General features: G+C 40.1%; 1 protein-coding gene across 1 annotated transcript in view; it reads left to right on the top strand.

Moving 5' to 3' along the window:
- Nucleotides 1-19,809, top strand: part of USP46 (ubiquitin specific peptidase 46) — a 73,061-nt gene that overhangs the window by 36,189 nt on the left and 17,063 nt on the right. The window contains exon 5 of the mRNA XM_068975090.1: nt 9,844-9,920. Coding sequence (XP_068831191.1) covers nt 9,844-9,920 — 77 coding nt within the window. The remainder of the gene's footprint in view (nt 1-9,843; nt 9,921-19,809) is intronic.

The raw sequence follows: 19,809 nt of genomic DNA, 5'->3' as shown, positions 1-19,809 counted from the left end.
GTCACCTAATCCTTTCTCTCCCTGTGCCCAAGTCCCTCTAGTGACGTCCTAGCCAGTTGGTCACCAGCATCCGCTGGATTCTGTCCAGTGATAGGGAACCCAATCTCCCCAAGCGACACCTTCCATTTTTAGAAAGCTCTGATTGTTAGAAAGCCGTATACTTTCTAAGAAAATACATAGTCTGCAGGCTTTTTCTTTGTTATTATTGTAGAATGTTGAGAATTTAGTGTAAAAGAAGACCTTAAGTTAAAGTTTTCCTTCACAGGATGAGAAATACAGGGCCCCATTTGAATACTGTCTTCTGCCCCGGGCAAGCAGCCTTTTCAGAGTGCTTCCGGCAGAATTGCCAAGGCCATTAGTGAGTGCTCACAGTGGGATTAAACTACACTGGATCTGGAGCAGCAAATTGACCCCTGGGGGAGCCTTGCTGTTTGGGCAGCCTCAGCTGGTAGTTCCTCCAATTGTGCAAAAACCTTTTGTGCCAGTCTTCATGCTTTCAGACAACAATGTTTTTTGTCTTTTTCTGGGTCTCACCCTTTGTAAATGTTGCCTGGGATTGCAGTGCAAATGTCAAGGGAAAGGTTTATGGAGAACAGCCGGTTTTCATTCTGCAGTAGAATTGGGGAGACAATTTTAAGGGGCTCATCCTGTGCTGAATTTTCCAGATGAGCTTGAGCAAGCTACTTTAGAATTGAGGCATGGGATTTTCTAGTCTAGCCTCAGCACTCCCTTGGTTGTCCTCTGCTTGGATCACAAGATTTGCTGCACCAATTGGAGCTTAATTTTGTTGTTGTTGTTGATTTTCCCCCCTTTCTGTTTAATCCGAGTTTTTGCTTTGCAAATTTGTGGTTTTCATAGCTTCTCAGTGGCTTTAACGCATTTATATCTGTTGCTAGAGCCAAACGTTTGTCTGAAGAGCTGCTTTATTAAGTACCAGTTGTAGGCTCCTTCTTGCTCTGTTTGCCAAGGTTAAAATTGATTCAGCAGAGCTTCTGAGCCCTGTACAGAGCAGCAGTGGGGGATGGGCACTCAGCATGATGAGTAATGGTGCTGAGTTCCTGGGATTCAGGTGGGCTGTCATTGCCACTTTGCCTGAGCCCACCTTCTTGGCATCGCCCCTAAGCCAGTTTTCAGTTCCTGGCTGAACAGCATGGAGCTGCCACCTGGTCACCTTTACTGCTAAGCCTAGCAAAGGCTGCTGGGAATTTAGAAGCACATTTGAATAGGATTTTAATTACTCAGGAACTTAGCAAAGCTCCTGATTTTTTATGTATGCCCTGTATATTAATTTGTTCTATTAATTTGTAATTAAAAAGAAGAGCAAGTAGGATCTCTTTCACTCTTTTAAAATTAGTTTCTGAGGAAGTCCATGCCCAGAATCAGGAGGGAAGAAAGGAGAATAAGATGTAGCCTGTACCTGCTGAGAGTATTGGAGTCTTAGCGATATATATGTTTCCTTGGAGACAAGCTGTGTTTTCACTTAGACCAGAATGAGATTCTTCTGTGTGGGAAGAAAATGGTTTTATTTTCTGGCAGTTTCCTGGGGAGAGAGAAAAGGGGGGGGGAAATTGCTTGATCACTCACTGCTTTTGACTATGTCAGTCTGAGACGGAGAGGGAGAGAGAAAAATCCCCATGGAAGAGTTAGTGCCATATTTTGATGTCCCTGGCGTGGCTGACCCACCTGAGCAGTGCTTGCTCACTCTTCATTCTGGAAGCAGTTTGCACTGGGAATTGAGAAAGTTACAATAACTTTCTCCAGTCCTTTAATTAGATGCGTACCTTTCTTCCCTCTCCCTAGAATAATTAAGTAGAGGAAAAGATTTGCATCTAAAGGGAGACAGTGTTTCTTTGTTTTTATCCCCCTTTAAGTACGGAGAACTTTAGTAGAACTATCTAAATTATGTGTGAATTTCAGTTGGCTAGAATCCTTTTATGATCTCTCAAAGAAGAGCCATTTGAGTTTTTAAAAAGTTTTACTGATTAAAAAAATATAATACCCATGAATTATGTTTTTAAAAATCAGGAACAAGCATTTATAAACAGTAAATCATCCATAATTCTGCCACCCAGATGCCACTGTTGGCATTTAGATATCTTTTCATTTGTTCAGTCTTTTGTTCAGTTTTGTATTCATTTATTTAGTGAATATTAATATTAATCTAGTAAATAATGGAGATTGTTTTATGTACCAGAGATATAGCAGTTAAAGCAAACAGAAAAGACAGTCCCTGCTTTTTTATTTACTAACGTACACGTTTAAAGCTATACTTTTTCCTTTTAGCATGCAACCAATGCTGGTTGCGTCTCTCAAATCCTGATATGTTTTCTTCGTCACTAGCTCAAAATATTTTCTAATTTCTCTTGTGTCTTTTTTTCCTTTTACTCATGTATTGCTTAGAAGTATATTGTTTAATTTTCAAATGTCTGGTGTTTTCCCAGGTTTCTTAATGTTTTCCAATTTCATTCTGTTTTGGTTAAGGAATATACTCTGTATGATTTCAGTCTTTTAAAATTTATTGTAACATGTTTTGGATCCTAACACAGTGTCTGTCTTGGTAAATGTACTTGAAAACAGGGTGTCTCAACCTTAGAACTATTAGCCGTTCGGATCCGATGTTTCTTTGTTGTGGGGTGCTGCTCTGAGCATGGTTAGCTGCATCCCTGGCTTACCTACTGGATGCCAGTAGCATCCCCAAAGATGTCACAACAAAGATGTCTGTAGACACGGCCAAATATCCCCCGAAAGGCAAAGTTTCCCTTATTAAGAACCGTTGAGTCAAACACAATTTGTATTTTGCAATGGTTGGGTATAGTATTCTATAATTATCAGTAGGCCATGATGACTGGTAGAGTTATTCAGATTGTGTTTTTTTTAACTCCTCTGCCTGCCCCCTGCCCCCGGGTTTTATGTCGTTTGTTGAGAAAGAAATGTTAAAATACCTAACCATAATGTGGGATTGTCTTATTTCTCCCTCTAATCCTGTCAGTTTTTGCTTCATGAATTTTTTTTACTTTTTAAAAGCAACTTTGTTGAGGTGCAGTTTATGTACCATAAAATTTATCCATTCAGTGCAAAATATATATATATATATATTTTTTTTTTTTTTTGGTGATTTGCTGGATTATGCAGCTATAACCATAATCCAGTTTTAAAACATTTCCACCACACCAATAAGATCCTTTGTATTGAGCAGCATCAAGAATGGGAATGTGATATCATCTTGTGGGATTATATCAACTTCTGTCTTTAGATATTTACCTTTTTTGAACATTTCATATAATTAGAATCATACAAATGTCTTTTGTATCTGATTTCTTTTGTATCTGTGTTATAGTATGTGGTTCATTCTTTTTTTTTCTTGGTGAAGTGTTCCAACTTCATGTATTTTTGAGACTTTGCTACAAGTAATTAGGGCTTCCCTAGTAGCTCAGCTGGTGAAAAACCCGCCTGCAATGCAGGAGACCCCGGTTTGATTCCTGGGTCAGGAAGATCCCCTGGAGAAGGGATAAGCTACTCACTCCAGTATTCTTAGGCTTCCCTGGTGGCTCAGCTGGTAAAGAATCTGCAATGTGGGAGACCTGGGTTTGATCCCTGAGTTGGGGAGATTCCCTGGAGAAGGGAACGGCTACCCACTCCAGTATTCTGGCCTGGAGAATTCCAAGGAGTGTATATAGTTCTTCGGGTTGCAAAGACTCGGACACGACTGAGTGACTTTCACTTTCACACTTCTATGAAGGACTTCTATATTTTTTATTATGTTTTTCTAGTAAATTGACCCAATTATTAGGAAATAGCTTTTTTACTTATAATTTTGTCTAAAATTTGTTTTCTTATATTAAATAACCCACTATATATGCATGTTAACTCTTTACATAGTATATCTTTTCCACCCATTTATTTTTAGCTTATCTATTTCTTTATATTTAAAGTATACTTGTGGACAGTATATAACTGGTCTTGCTTTTTAAAAAAAGTCCAACTTAAAACTTTTACTTGAAAAAAGTGTTTAATTATTAACATGGTTGGGTTTGATGCTCCATTTTAGTATTTTCTATTTTTCCTTCTGAGTTCTATTCCTCTTTCTCTGAGTTTTTTTTTTCTTTCCCCTTTTTGGATTATTTGTGCATGTATATGTATGTATTATATTTAACAATTCCATTTTAATTTTCCTCTTAGTGTATCTTTGGAGAGTATAGTATACTTTGCACAGTCCACTTAAAGTTATTCGGTTGGTGCAAATGTAATTGTAGTTTTGGACCGTGAATTTTAAATCATTCTAACTAGGCTCAAACATATCTTTATTAATCAAAATAGGAGCCATTACAATCAACACATTTTTGCCAATCAGAAATAAGTTTGTTTATTCCTTTAGCATAAAAATCCCTGCTTTGGGATTTGATGAACTCTTGGAAACATTTTCTGCCTCCTGCTGGTTGTGGAAGTGTTTTCCCTGCAAACGTTGTGGAGATGCTTGAAGAAGTGGTAGTTGATTGGCAAGAAGTCAGGTGAATGTGGCAGGTGGGGCAAACCTTTGTGGCCCAGTTCGTTCAACTTTTGGCGTGTTGGTTGTGCGATGTGCAGTCAGGCGTTGTCGTGGAGAAGAACTGGGCCCTTCCTGTTGACCACTGCTGGGTGCAAGGTTCTGCAGTTGTCAGTGCATCTCATCAATTTGCTGAGCACGCTTCTCAGATATCATGGTTTCACTGGGATTCAGACAGCTGCAGTGGGTCCGACAGTCAGCAGACTACCAGTGACCATGACCTTCTTTTGGTGCAAGTTTGGCTTTGGGAAGTGTGCTTTGGAGCTGCTTCTCAGTCCAGCCTCTGAGCTGGCCATCGCCAGTTATTGTATAAAATCCACTTTTCATCCAGTGTCACAATCCAATCAAGAAATGGTTCGTTGCAGTTGCATAGAATAAGAAAAGATGACACATGAAAACGACAATTGTTTTTGGTTTGCAGTCATCTCATCAGGCATTCAGGGCTTCCCTGGTGGCTGAGATGGTAAAGAATCAGCTGCAGTGCAGGAGACCCAGGTTCAATTCGTGGGTCAGGAAGATCCCCTGGAGGAGGGAATGGCAACCCACTCCACTATTCTTGCCTGGAGAATCCCATGGACAGAGGAGCCTGGCAGGCTACAGTCCATGGGGTCGCAAAGAGTCAGGTATGACTGAGTGACTAACACATGAAACATTCACTTAATCAAGCTTATTCACCTTTCCAATTTGCTTCAAATGCCGAACAGCCATAGAATTGATCAACATTGAGTTCTTTGGCAACTTCTGTAATTATAAGAGGATCAGCTTCGATGATGTCTCTCAGTTTGTCATTATCAACTTCCAGTGCCTGGTCACTGCACTGCTAATCTTCAAGGCTCTCGTCTCCTTTGCAAAACTTCTTGAACCACCACTGCACTGTACGTCCGTTAGCTGTTCCTGGACCAAACATGTTGATGTTGGAAGTTAATCTCTGCTGCTTTATGACCCATTTTGAACTCAAAGAAGAAAATCGCTTGAATTTGCTTTTTGTCTAACGTCATTTCCATAGTCTAAAATAAATATAAAATGAACAGCAAGTAATAAATCATTAGCAAAAAACAAAGTGAGAAATGTGTTTTAAAATGATGTATAACATAACTACTTTCATGTAAAACATATTCTAATATCAGATGGCAAATTTCAATGTTGCAAAACCACAATTAGTTTTGCACCAACCTAATACTAATGTTACATTTCGCATAAAACATAGTTAACTCATAACTGTGTAGGTGCCTATTCCTTCCACCCCAACCTTCCTTGTCTTTTGTGCTGTAATTATATGTATTACATTTACACATATTATAACCCCCACAAGACAAAATCACAGTTCCCATTTTCGATGCTTTTCATTTCTTCTTGAGGATCTGGATTTCCATCTGGTAACTTTTCCTTTTGGTTTAAAGAATTTTCTTTAACCTTTCTTGTGGTGCAGTTCTGTTAGTAATGAATTCTGTTCATTTTTTGGTCTTCATTCTTGAAGGATATATTTATCAAATACTGGAATTCTGTTCTGATAGTTTTTCCTTTAGCACTCTAAAGAAGTTCAGTGTCTTCCAGCCCTTGAGTTTTTGATGAGAGACGAGTGTCCAGTGAAATCATTCTCTGGTAATGTGTCATTTTTTGAAAAAAAAAAAAAAAAAAAAGTTTATTGTGGGATCTCCATTCCCCAACCAGGATTTGAACCTGGGCCACAGTCACAAAAGCCCAGAATTCTAATCATTAGATCACCAGGGAACTCCCTGTAATGTGTCATTTCTCTCTACATGTTTTTAAGATTTGCTTTTTCACCTTTGGCTTTCAATAGTTTGACCTTGGCTGGCCTTCTTTGTATTTATCCTGCTTGATTCTTGTTGAGTATCTTCAGTCTATATCTTTCACTGAATTTAGGGAATATTCAGCCATTATTTTTCAAATAGTTTTTCTGCCCTATTCTCTCTCCTCCCCTTCTGGGACTCCTGTTAGTTTATGATATTTTCTAACAGGTTTATTGAGTATCTATTAATTTTTATTTCAATCTTTTTCTTTATTCTCATTGGATAATTTCTATTGTTCTGTCTTCAGATCCACTGATCTCTCTCCAGATCTCTGATAAGTCCAACAGTGTATTAATTTTTTAGTTCTGGAATTTCCATTTGATTCTTTTTTTGTTTGTTTCTATTTCTCTGCTGTCTTATGTTTTGGTTCACTGTGAATATATTATATTTCACTTTATTAAGAAAATTACAGTAGCTTCTTTAGAATCATTGTTTGTTACTTCCAACATCTGGGGCATCCCAGGATTGGTCTCAGTTATTTCCTTTTATTTAAGAATATCTTCCATTTTCCTGATTCTTCACATATTGTAAATTTGGATCATATCTAGGACACTGAGAATGTTAAGTTTGAGAGTCTCTGGGTTCTGCTACTTTTCTTCAATGAGTTTCTTTAGCTTTAGCAGGTAGTTGTATTGGTTGGACTCAAACCGCAGACTCTGTTTCTTAGGCAGCAGTTTGGCTCTTGGGTCAGCCCTCTTGTCTCCAGCCGTGTTGCTGTGACTGTACTCTGTGTGAGCATGGCTCAGGGGTCAGCCAGAGATCTGGGCAGACAGAGTTGGGAATACCTTCTCAGATTTTTTCCCTTCTTAGTGGACATGGTTTCCCAGGTTGGTTTTTCTGACTCCTAAACCAGAAAGATTGCATTTTCGCCCCATGAATCCCCAGCTAAAGGCTGTGAAACTATGAATTCATCCTTTGGAACTCTTCTTCCTCCCAAATGTGGACCACCCATCTGTCTGTCTTTGTTTCTTCTCTGTTGCTTTATCTGAGTTTATAGTTTTCTGGAGGAGTGCCGGAAGACAGGATCTTAGTCATTACTGAAGCCAATCTTTCAAACTTTCATTTTAGCAAGGGGGAAACTGACAATAAATGAATAAAAATAAAAAGTATATACAGACATACCTTGGAGGTATTGTGAGTTTGGTTTCCTATCACTGCAGTAAAGTGAATATTACAAAGAGGCAAGTCACGCAAATTTTTTGGTTTCCCAGTGCATGTGAAAGTTATTTTTACACTATATTGTAGTCTTTTAAGTGTACAATAGCATTGCATTTAAAAAATGTATATACCTTAATTGGACTTCCCTGGTGGCTCAGATGGTAAAGCGTCTGTCTACAATGCAGGAGACCCGGGTTTGAGCCCTGGGTTGGGAAGATCCCTTGGAGAAGGAAATGGCAACCCACTCCAGTACTATTGCCTGGAGAATCCCATGGATAGAGGAGCCTGGTAGACTACAGTCTATGGGGTCGCAAAGAGTCGGACATGACTGAGCGACTTCACTTCACTTCACTATATACCTTAATTAAAAAATACTTAAATCTAAAAAATGATAATCATCATTTGAACCTTCAGTAAGCCATAGTAGTGACATCAAAGATCACTGATTATAGATCACCATAAGACATAATAATAATTAAAAATTTTTCAATGTTGCAAAAATTACCAAAATGTGACACAGAGACATGAAGTGAGCAAATGCTCTTACCGATAGACTTGCCTGACACAACAGTTGCCACAAATCTTCAAATTATAAAAAACACACTATCTGCCAGGTGCAATGAAAGGACGAATACCTGTTGGTTATTTGTTGCTTTGTTAGACCTCCCCAAAACTCTGAGGCTTAAATCAACTCTGGTTTTTTTTCCACTATAATTCTGCAGCCTTGGGTTGGTGGGGAGTTGCCTGATCCAGTTGGCCTTGCCCAAACCTGTTGGTCTGCATCTCAGCTGTCTCACACATGTATCCACAGGCTGGTGGGGGTTGAGCTCTAGTCTGGGCCTGACCAGGACACCTTAGTGAGAACCACTCTCCTCTGTGGGCTCTCATCTTCTTCAGGGGAGGAGTCACTGGGCCAGCCTGGATTACCTTTCTCATGGTGGTGGAAGTGCAGGAGAGGAGTCTCGTATTTCATGTAATATTATGCCCACAACATAGTAACCTGTTCCCAACTATTTGACCATTTTAGGCCATTTAAAATATTTTGCCCCTCCTGGATTTGTTGAGTACTGACTTCTTAAAGCACTTTACATGTATTACTTTATTTCATTCTCATAGCAACCTTATGAAATAGCTACTCTTACTGCTCCCACTTCACAGATGAGGAAACTGAGGTACAGAGTAGCTAAAGTCGTCCACTGTAAGTAGCAGAGACAGGATATGGAGCTGGGCAACTGCCAGTACCCATTCTTCGGTGTGGTAATAAAAGCATGAAGGATTGTGTCCACATCTCTGAATGTTGGAGTACTGGCTCCTAGGATAGTTGTCACATTTATAGGTGTATTATTTTTGTTTGCTGCCAGGTGACTGGGCATCTTAAATTTGCTGCTGGGCTAGTTTGTCCCTCCTACTCCAAGATGGTGAAATGCTAGGCTAGCTGGTGAGCTTCATTAAGTACAGACTCAGAAGTGGTGTGGTGTTAGCTGTGCAGGCTGAGAAACAGTCAGGACTGATGATCGACTCAGCCAGCACAGGAGAAATTAAAGATGTGGGTTCAGTCCCTGGGTCGGGAAGATCCTCTGGAGGAAGGCATGGCAACCCACTCCAGTATTCTTGCCTGGAAAATCCCACGGACAGAGGACCCTGGCAGGTTATAGTCCATGGGATCACAAAGAGTCGGACATGAGTGAAGTGACTTAGCAAGCAAAGCAGCCCAAGCCCCAAGTCCAGGTCTGGGTGGTACCCCAGACAGCAGTGGGCGTTCAGCAGGATGGCACTTGCTGGGCCAGAGGACAGCTATGTGTGCAGGTAGGGTGACCCTCCAGCCCATAGCACTTTCAGCTCCCCAGCCCCACATACAGTTTGAATGACGAGACACCCAGAGGAAGGGAGTGATTTCAGGGCACTGGCAGGAAGTGCAGACAGCTTAATGGAGGGCAGTCATCTGAGCAGTAGGTTTATAAGGCTCTTGTCATTTTTCTATTTCCATTGTTAACCATTCTGCCAGGGTGAGCTGTAAGGACACCTGTCTGATACTTCTTGCTTTGAAACAGTGGGGGAAGTGAAAGGACAGGAAGAGAAATCTGGTTGAGTTATAATTGTGAAAAGCCTGAGTCAAAGCTGGGATACAGGTTAGGTTTAGAGTTTCCTAAGAATTTCGAGTTTCTCTTGTTTGGGATTGTTTTCAAGGTTAACCTGTTGCCAGTGAATATACAAAGTCACACCTGCCTTTAACTGCAGTTACAGGTTTTAGTTCTCTGTAAGTATTCAAAATTATACCTGCTTGTCTGTTATGTACTTTATACCTAATACTTCTTCCCTTTTTTGCTTCAGGTTAGCAGCAAAGATGAAGATTTTCTTGACCTTTCTGTTGATGTGGAGCAGAACACATCTATTACCCACTGTCTAAGGTAACCTCATGAATTCTGACTGTGGTCTGAGTTTTTGATAAGGCTAATAAGTCATGGGGGAAAATTTCCTGTATTTCTTCAGAAGATAATCTTCCTTTCCGTTAAACCAGTGTAATCCTATTATTTTCTATTTCTTCTTTCCCAAGAGAGATTAGAAATAAGTATATGTAGTCTAGAGAAGAGTCCTGCTGAGGAGTGAGGGGATCAAGTGGAAGTCATTAGTCATTAACTTTAAAAATAAGGTTTTAATCTTTAATACAGATGTGTGCTTTGGGCCCTCGTCTGCCTCTCCACACACACAGACACACCCAATCACAGTCACACAATTAAGTTGAAAAATGCTACTGATGCCTACCATTCCTTTCTTTTTCTAAGCTAACCTAGTCTTTGATTTTAAAAATTATGTACTTTTGAACTGAGAACCAATGAGGGCATTACCTTTTCCTCTATCTCGCAGCATTGTGTAGAGCTCATTCATGGAAGAAGGCTTTCTCCTAATTAGGGTTGAGGGGAGGTAAGTTTCCCTGAATGTAAGAGTAACATAGGCCCAGGGTTCCTGCAGATACTGTGTTTTGACTTGTGGTTGAAAATGTGCTCAGAGTTGATTTGTTGTTGTTCAGTTGCTAAATTGTATCTGATTCTTTGTGACCCCATAGGCTGCAGCTCACTTCGCTTCCCTGTCCTTCAGCTATCTCTCATAATTTGTTCAAATTATGTCCTTGAGTCAGTGATGCTGTATAATCATCTCATCCTCTGTTGCCCCCTTCTCCTGCCTTCAATCTTTGCCAGCATCAGGGTCTTTTCCGATGAGTCAACTGTTTGCATCGGGTGGCCAGAGTATTAGAGCTTCAGCATCAGTCCTTCCAATGAATATCCATGGTTGATTTCCTTTAGGATTGACTGGTTTGATCTCCTTGCAGTCCAAAGGACTCTCAAGCATCTTCCCAACACCACAATTGATGCTGAAAGCATAAATTCTTCGCCACTCAGCCTTCTTTATGGTCCAATTCTTATTGTATATGGCTGCTGGAAAAACCATAGCTTTGACTATACGGACCTTTGTTGACAAAGTAATGTCTCTGCTTTTTAATACTCTGTGGAGACACAATTCACTGTCCTGTCCTCACTGCTTTCTCCTCCTTTTAATTCACAATTAGCCCCGCTCTTCTGTACACCGGAGGTCAAGGGCTAGCTAGCGTCAGGTGTGTATCTCGTGGTGCTTACAGTCTAGTGGGAATCCACAGACAGGAATTGGTGCTTTGCAGGACATTAAACACGTCTAGAGAGTGGCTGGTAGTGGGGGTGCAGGCCAGGTGGTCTGGGTGGCCCTTCCCATTGCTTAGAATGCCTCATCAGCTCAGGGCATTGTTGGTTTTTATTCATTTATTTTTAAAAAGTTTATTCTATTTAAGGATAGTTGATTTACAGTGTGGTGTTAATCTCTGCTGTCCCTCAGGGTAATTCAGTTATACTTATATATGCATTCTTTTTTGGTTTGCCACAGGATATTGAATATAGTTCCCTGTGCTGTATAGTAGGAACTTGTTCATCCATTCTGTATTTAATGGTTTGCATCTGCTAACCCCAAACTCCTAATCCTCCACCCCCTGCCCACACCCCCCAGTGACCGCAAGTCTGTTATTCTCTGTGTCTGTGAGTCTGTTTCATAGATGAGCTCATTTCTGTCACATTTCAGATTTCACACATAAGTGATACCATATGGTATTTGTCTTTCTCTTTCAAGCCCTGTTGATCCTTATCAGTGGGCATTGTGTGACAGAATTGTTCTATCAGGAGTTCAGGTTACTCAGAACTCTTTAGATTAAAGGGACTTGCTGTGGCCGTCGACTGTTAGAAAGTCATTTTTCATGGTAGAGGCACCAACTCCAACCTGGCAGAACGTCCCAGTTCATCTGGGTATCATGTATTGTGTGAGCTGGGGGCTGGTTACTCTCTAATTCCCAGGAGGCTGAGCCTTCCCCTGTCCCCACCAAGTTACCTCAGCACCTCCTGCTGGTCTGGCATTTCATCGCTTGTCTCCAGATGCCTTGGGTCCAGGTGTCCAGGACACATTTATGGTCTCTGCAAAGCATTTTGCAGGCCAGGATAGCTTTTTTTGTTTCTTCTGATTGGTTCTGTTTTTGGCATGGGCTCTTAATATTCCTGTGAAAAGAAGCCAGTTTTGATTTCCTCAGGGTTTTGTGATCACAAGGAGGTAAAAAAGCTATAAAGTTATGCCAGAGCTGGTCATAGGTGAGGGAGCAGAAGAAAGGATATTACCTGCCCATTCCCCTTGGAGAAGGGGAGCTAGGAGGCTGGCTGCTTCCCCTCCCTTCTAAGAAATTCCTGGGCTGTTCAGGAGAGCAGATGGAGTGGCTGTAGCTTTGAGACCAGCTAAGAATTTCAACCATTGGGGAGCCTTGTTACAGACAAATGTAACCCAGAACTAAGTTCCCCCACTTTTTTTTTTTCTTGAGGAAATACATACATTGGCAATGCATACCTGATGAAGGCAGGCTCAAGACATTTGGAGGCCTTAAAGCCGGGATGGGTAGGTACAGAATAGCCTCACAGTACATTTTGAACAACAGCAGATTCTCATCTGATTGTTCAGGCTGATATTCCTCAGGGGCCTGCCCCTCCCCCTTAGTACATCATCCTGAAAATAGACGTTGGCTGACTTACCTGGACCTGCCTTCATCGATGCCTAAGAGCTCACCTCCCCAACAGAGAGAAGCCTGCCAGGTGTTGCTGTTCACCACTGAGAGTTCTGGGGCAGGGGTGGCAGCTTTCCTGCATCTCCCAGAGGAACAAAGTGCAGGAGAGAGTTCCAGGAAATAAATGATGCCAGCTGATCCATTAACTTTTTCTGTTTGAGACAAAAGAGAAGGAATGATTATGATCTTTTTTGGCCCCTTTCATGGCTTAATGTGGTTTGCATTCTTGAGGATTTATTTTTCAAACTAGAATTATGAGTTGTCTTCTTTAACATCATGCCTGCATATCTCTTCTGGTGTGATATCCTTATCATTTATTTTGATATTGAAAATAGTTAAAAATCAAGCTAAAATTGTAGGATTTAAATGTTAAGACTTCTGCCACCTTCATCCAGAAGGGCTTTAGGTGATCAATTACAACGTGTTTTCAATGAACTTTTATCCCAGAGAAATGATGATATAAATAGTGGTTATTCAGGAAACAGGTTTAGAGAAGCCATTAAAGCCATATTGCAGCTGAGCTATACTTCTGATATTTCGCATCTCAGCACTGTGTCTTAGGTAGGCAGAGTGAGCCATCTGCATCATAGGAGGATACTGAGAAATTTCTTTTTCTTTTGAAAAGTTCAGGGATGGCCTCAGGCAAAAACTTAAAATACGTGTTTATCTTACCCCCCTGTCCTTTTGGGTATTTTTTGTCTTTCACTTCAGGGCCTTAGTCCCTCCCTGTGGCTCCTGCACAGAAACGTACCTTTCTCCTCAAAGGGCTTCGTGCTCTGACACCACTCTCTTCTTCCTCTGTCCTTCTCTCATTAAAAATGCCCATTCTCCCAGGGCCAGGGAGGTCAGCGTTTTTTAGTTCTCCCAAAGCTGTATTTTAAAATCACTGTTCCTTTTTAAAAAAATGTCTTTTCATTTTGGAAACTTCGCTGTGCCAAGTTTATATGGAACTCTATCACAAATCTCTTGCCATATGCTTATCTGTCAGTTTCTCTGTTTATCTGGCTTATGTCTTAGTTTTGGCTATTTCTCATATATGGTATTTGCTAATATCTGACACATCTTTCTTGTGGATTTCTTTTTCTTAACCTTTAACACTTGAGTCAGTAGTTCTCAAACTTTGGTGCATATCAGAATCATCTGGGGAAGTTGGTAAAAATGGAGGCCTAATGGCAACCCACTCCAGTACTCTTACCTGGGAAATCCCATGGATGAAGGAGCCTGGTGGGCTGCAGTCCATGGGGTCGCTAAGAGTTGGGCACGACTGAGCGACTTTACTTTCACTTTTCACTTTCATGCATTGGAGAAGGAAATAGCAACCCACTCCAGTGTTCTCGCCTGGAGAATCCCAGGGACGGGGGAGCCTGGTGGGCTGCTATCTCTGGGGTCGCACAGAGTCGGACACGACTGAAGAGACTTAGCAGCAGCAGCGGCAGGTGATATTTAACTTCTGTGAGCCTGGGCATCTACTATTCCTTAATTTTCCAGATGGTTTTGATACCGCCAGATTTTGAGAACTGCTGCCCTAGAAGTTTTCTACTCGAATAGGGGTCTGCGGGCTAGTGCCGTTGACATTACCTGGGTCATTGGTAGGGCAGAATCTCTGGTCTCCTTCAAGAATGAGTGCACGAGTCCGTGCCTGCACTTGGACAAGATTTCCAGATGACTCCTATACATGTTCGTATTTGCAAAGCACTGGGGACAGTGGCTCTCAGCCCACCGAGCATATTGGAACCACCTAGGGAGTTTTAAGAACAATGGTGCCTCTGGTTCTTGGAGACATTCTCATGTAACTTGGCTTGGGACAGAGTGATGGGGGACTGAGATTGTTTTGAAAGCTCCCCTGGTGATTCTGATGAGCAGCCGAGTGAACCACTGCTGTAGATTCTAGAACAAAGCTTCCTAGCTTATATGCCATGGAAGATGGGTTACAGGTGTGTGTAGATGCCCTCAACTACCAGGCAGAGCCTGGGGCTGCTGGCAAAGCAGCTGTGTCAGTGTGCCCCAGCTCCTTTCTATGTGGCACTATTTTTGTTGTTGTTGTTGTTTTTGTTTTTCTTTTGCCACTATTTTTTAAATGTGCATCATAACATGAAATTATTGAGAGACCTCCTTAGCTTGAGAATTTTTTTTTTTTTACTTGGTAACATTGTACTGGTTTTGCCATACATTGACATGGATCTGCCATGGGTGTACATGTGTTCCCCATCCTGAACCCCTCTCCCACCTCCCTCCCCATCCCATCCCCCTGGGTCGTCCCAGTGTACCAGGCCCGAGCAGCCTATATCATGCATCAAACCTGGACTGGCGATTCATTTCACATTACGTTTCAATGCCATTCTCCCAAATCATCCCACCCTCTCCCTCTGCCACAGAGTCCAAAAGACTATTTAATACATCTGTGTCTCTTTTGCTGTCTCACATACAGGGTTATCATTACCATCTTTCTAAATTCCATATGTATTAGTATACTATATTGGTGTTTTTCTTTCTGGCTTACTTCACTCTGTATAATCAGCTCCAGTTTCATCCACCTCATTAGAACTGATTCAAATGAATTCTTTTTAATGGCTGAGTAATACTCCATTGTGTATATGTACCACAGCTTTCTTATCCATTCGTCTGCTGATGGACATCTAGGTTGCTTTCATGTCCTGGCTATTATAAAGAGTGTTGTGATGAACATTGGGGTACATGTGTCTCTTTCAGTTCTGGTTTCCTCTGTGTGTATGCCCAGCAGTGGGATTGCTGGGTCATAAGGCAGTTCTATTTCCAGTTTTTTAAGAAATCTCCACACTGTTCTCCGTAGTGGTTGTACTAGTTTGCATTCCCACCAACAGTGTAAGAGGGTTCCCTTTTCTCCACACCCTCTCCAGCACTTATTGCTTGTAGACTTTTGGATAGCAGCCATTCTGACTGGCGTGAAATGGTACCTCATTGTGGTTTTGATTTGCATTTCTCTGATAATGAGTGATGTTGAGCACCTTTTCATGTGTTTGTTAGCCATCCGTATGTCTTCTTTGGAGAAATGTCTATATAGTTCTTTTGCCCATTTTTGATTGGGTTGCTTATTTTTCTGGAATTGAGCTGCATAAGTTGCTTGTATATTTTTGAGATTAGTTGTTTGTCAGTTGCTTCATTTGCTATTATTTTCTCCCATTCTGAAGCCTGTCTTTTCAGCTTGCTTATAGTTTCCTTGTTGTGCACAGGCTTTTAATTTCAATTAGGTCCCATTTGTTTATTTTTGCTTTTATTTCCAATATTCTGGGAGGTGGGTCTTAGAGGATCCTGCTGTGGTTTATGTCGGAGAGTGTTTTGCCTGTTTTCCTCTAGGAGTTTAATAGTTTCTGGTCTTATGTTTAGATCTTTAATCCATTTTGAGTTTATTTTTGTGTATGGTGTTAGAAAGTGTTCTAGTTTCATTCTTTTACAAGTGGTTGACCAGTTTTCCCAGCACCACTTGTTAAAGAGATGGTCTTTAATCCATTGTATATTCTTGCCTCCTTTGTCAAAGATAAGGTGTCCATAGGTGTGTGGATTTATCTCTGGGCTTTCTATTTTGTTCCATTGATCTATATTTCTGTCTTTGTGCCAGTACCATATTCTCTTGATGACTGTGGCTTTGTAGTAGAGCCTGAAGTCAAGCAGGTTGATTCCTCCAGTTCCATTCTTCTTTCTCAAGATTGCTTAGGCTAGTCAAGGTTTTTTTGAATTTCCATACAAATTGTGAAATTATTTGTTCTAGCTCTGTGAAAAATACCGTTGGTAGCTTGATAGGGATAGCATTGAATCTGTAGATTGCTTTGGGTAGTATACTCATTTTCACTATATTGATTCTTCTGATCCATGAACACAGTATATTTCTCCATCTATTTGTGTCCTCTGATTTCTTTCATCAGTGTTTTATAGTTTTCTATATATAGGTTTTTTGTTTCTTTAGGTAGATATATTCCTAAGTATTTTATTCTTTTTGTTGCAATGGTGAATGGAATTGTTTCCTTAATTTCTCTTTCTGTTTTCTCACTGTTAGTGTATAGGAATGCAAGGGATTTCTGTGTGTTGATTTTATATCCTGCAACTTTACTATATTCATTGATTAGCTCTAGTAATTTTCTGGTGAAATCTTTAGGGTTTTCTATGTAGAGGATCATGTCATCTGCATACAGTGAGAGTTTTACTTCTTCTTTTCCAATTTGGATTCCTTTTATTTCTTTTTCTGCTCTGATTGCTGTGGCCAAAACTTCCAAAACTATGTTGAATAGTAGTGGTGGGAGTGGGCACCCTTGTCTTGTTCCTGACTTTAGGAGAAATGCTTTCAATTTTTCACCATTGAGGATAATGTTTGCTGTGGGTTTGTCATATATAGCTTTTATTATGTTGAGGTATGTTCCTTCTATTCCTGCTTTCTGGAGGGTTTTTATCATAAATGGATGTTGATTTTTGTCAAAGGCTTTCTCTGCATCTATTGAGATAATCATATGGCTTTTATTTTTCAATTTGTTAATGTGATGTATTACATTGATTGATTTGCAGTTATTAAAGAATCCTTGCATCCCTGGGATAAGGCCCAGCTGGTCATGATGTATGATCTTTTTAATATGTTGTTGGATTCTGTTTGCTAGAATTTTGTTAAGGATTTTTGCATCTATGTTCATCAGTGATATTGACCTGTAGTTTTCTTTTTTTGTGGCATCTTTGTCAGGTTTTGGTGTTAGGGTGATGGTGGCCTCATAGAATGAGTTTGGAAGTTTACCTTCCTCTGATGGAAGAGTTTGAATAGGATAGGTGTTAGCTCTTCTCTAAATTTTTGGTAGAATTCAGATGTGAAGCCATCAGGTCCTGGGCTTTTGTTTGTTGGAAGATTTCTGATTACAGTTTCAATTTCCATGCTTGTGATGGGTCTGTTAAGATTTTCTATTTCTTCCTGGTTCAGTTTTGAAAAGTTTTGTCCATTTCTTCCAAGTTGTCCATTTTATTTGCATATAGTTGCTAATAATAGTCTCTTATGATCCTTTGTATTTCTATGTTGTCTGTTGTGATCTCTCCATTTTCACTTCTAATTTTGTTGATTTGATTTTTCTCCCTTTGTTTCTTGATGAGTCTGGCTAATGGTTTGTCAATTTTACTTATCTTTTCAAAGAACCAGCTTTTGGCTTTGTTGAATTTTGCTATGGTCTCTTTTGCTTTTTTTTGCATTTATTTCTGCCCTAATTTTTAAGATTTCTTTCCTTCTACTAACCCTGGGGTTCTTCATTTCTTCCTTTTCTAGTTGCTTTAGGTGTAGAGTTAGGTTATTTATTTGACTTTTTTCTTGTTTCTTGAGGTAATCCTGTATTGCTATGAACCTTCCCCTTAGCACTGCTTTTACAGTATCCCATAGGTTTTGGGTTGTTAAGTTTTCATTTTCATTCATTTCTATGCATATTGTGATTTCTTTTTTGATTTCTTCTGTGATTTGTTGGTTATTCAGCAGCGTGTTGTTCAGCCTCCACATGTTGGAATTTTTAATAGTTTTTCTCCTGTAATTGACATCTAATCTTACTTCATTGTGGTCTGAAAAGATGATTGAAATGATTTCAGTTTTTTTGAATTTACCAAGGCTAGATTTATGGCCCAGGATGTGTCCTTCCTGGAGAAATTTCCGTGTGCACTTGAGAAAAAGGTGAAATTCATTGTTTTGGAGTGAAATGTCCTATAGGTATCAATTAGGTCTAATTGGTCTATTGTATCATTTAAAGTTTGTGTTTCCTTGTTAATTTTCTATTTAGTTGATATATCCATAGGTGTGAGTGGGGTATTAAAGTCTCCCCCTATTATCATGTTATTATTAATTTCCCCTTTCATACTTATTAGCATTTGTCTTACATATTGTGGTGCTCCTATGTTGGGTGCATATATATTTATAATTGTTATATCTTCTTCTTGGATTGATCCTTTGATCATTATGTAGTGTCCATCTTTGTCTCTTTTCACAGCCTTTGTTTTAAAGTCTATTTTATCTAATATGAGTATTGCTACTCCTGCTTTCTTTTGGTCTCAATTTGCATGGAATATCTTTTCCCAGCCCTTCACTTTCAGTCTGTATGTGTCCGTTGTTTCAAGGTGGGTCTCTTGTAGACAACATATATAGGGATCTTGTTTTTGTATCCATTCAGCCAGTCTTTGTCTTTTGGTTGGGGCATTCAACCCATTTACATTTAAGGTAATTATTGATACGTTTGATCCCGTTGCCATTTACTTTATTGCTTTGGGTTCGAATTTATACTCCCTTTCTGTGTTTCCTGTCTAGAGAATATCCTTTAGCATTTGTTGGAGAGCTGGTTTGGTGGTGCTGAATTCCCTCAGCTTTTCCTTGTCTGTAAAGCTTTTGATTTCTCCTTCATATTTCCTTGCTGGGTATAGTAATCTGGGATGTAGGTTATTTTCTTTCATCACTTTAAGTATGCCCTGCCATTCCCTTCTGGCCTGAAGAGTTTCTATTGAAAGATCAGCTGTTATCCTTATGGGAATCCCCTTGTGTGTTATTTGTTGTTTTTCCCTTGCTGCTTTTAATATTTGTTCTTTGTGTTTGATCTTTGTTCATTTGATTAATATGTGTCTTGGGGTGTTTCGCCTTGGGTTTATCCTGTTTGGGACTCTGGGTTTCTTGGACTTTGGTGATTATTTCCTTCCCCATTTTAGGGAAGTTTTCAGCTATTACCTCCTCAAGTATTTTCTCATGGTCTTTCTTTTTTTCTTCTTCTTCTGGGACTCCTGTGGTTTGAATGTTGGGGCATTTAACATTGTCCCAGAGGTCTCTGAGGTTGTCCTCATTTCTTTTAATTCTTTTTTCTTTTTTCCTCTCTGATTCACTTATTTCTACCATTCTATCTTCTACCTCACTTATCCTATCTTCTGCCTCCGTTATTCTACTGTTAGTTCCCTCCAGAGTGTTTTTGATCTCAGTTATTGGATTATTCATTATGTATTGACTCTTTTTTATTTCTTCTATGATTATTATCTCTATGATTATTATGGGGCCAATTGTTAGTTTGAAAGTGTAAGTGGCTCAGTCGTGTCCGACTCTTTGAGACCTCATGGACTGTCCATGGAATTCTTGAGGCCAGAATACTGGTGTGGGTAGCGTTTCCCTTCTCCAGCGGATCTTCCCGACCCAGGAATCAAACCGGAGT

Source organism: Capricornis sumatraensis, chromosome 7 (genome assembly GCF_032405125.1).
Source record: "Capricornis sumatraensis isolate serow.1 chromosome 7, serow.2, whole genome shotgun sequence".
Classification (NCBI taxonomy): domain Eukaryota; kingdom Metazoa; phylum Chordata; class Mammalia; order Artiodactyla; family Bovidae; genus Capricornis; species Capricornis sumatraensis.
The sequence above is the reverse complement of the archived record's forward strand: the minus strand, read 5'-3'. Positions and strand labels throughout refer to the sequence as shown.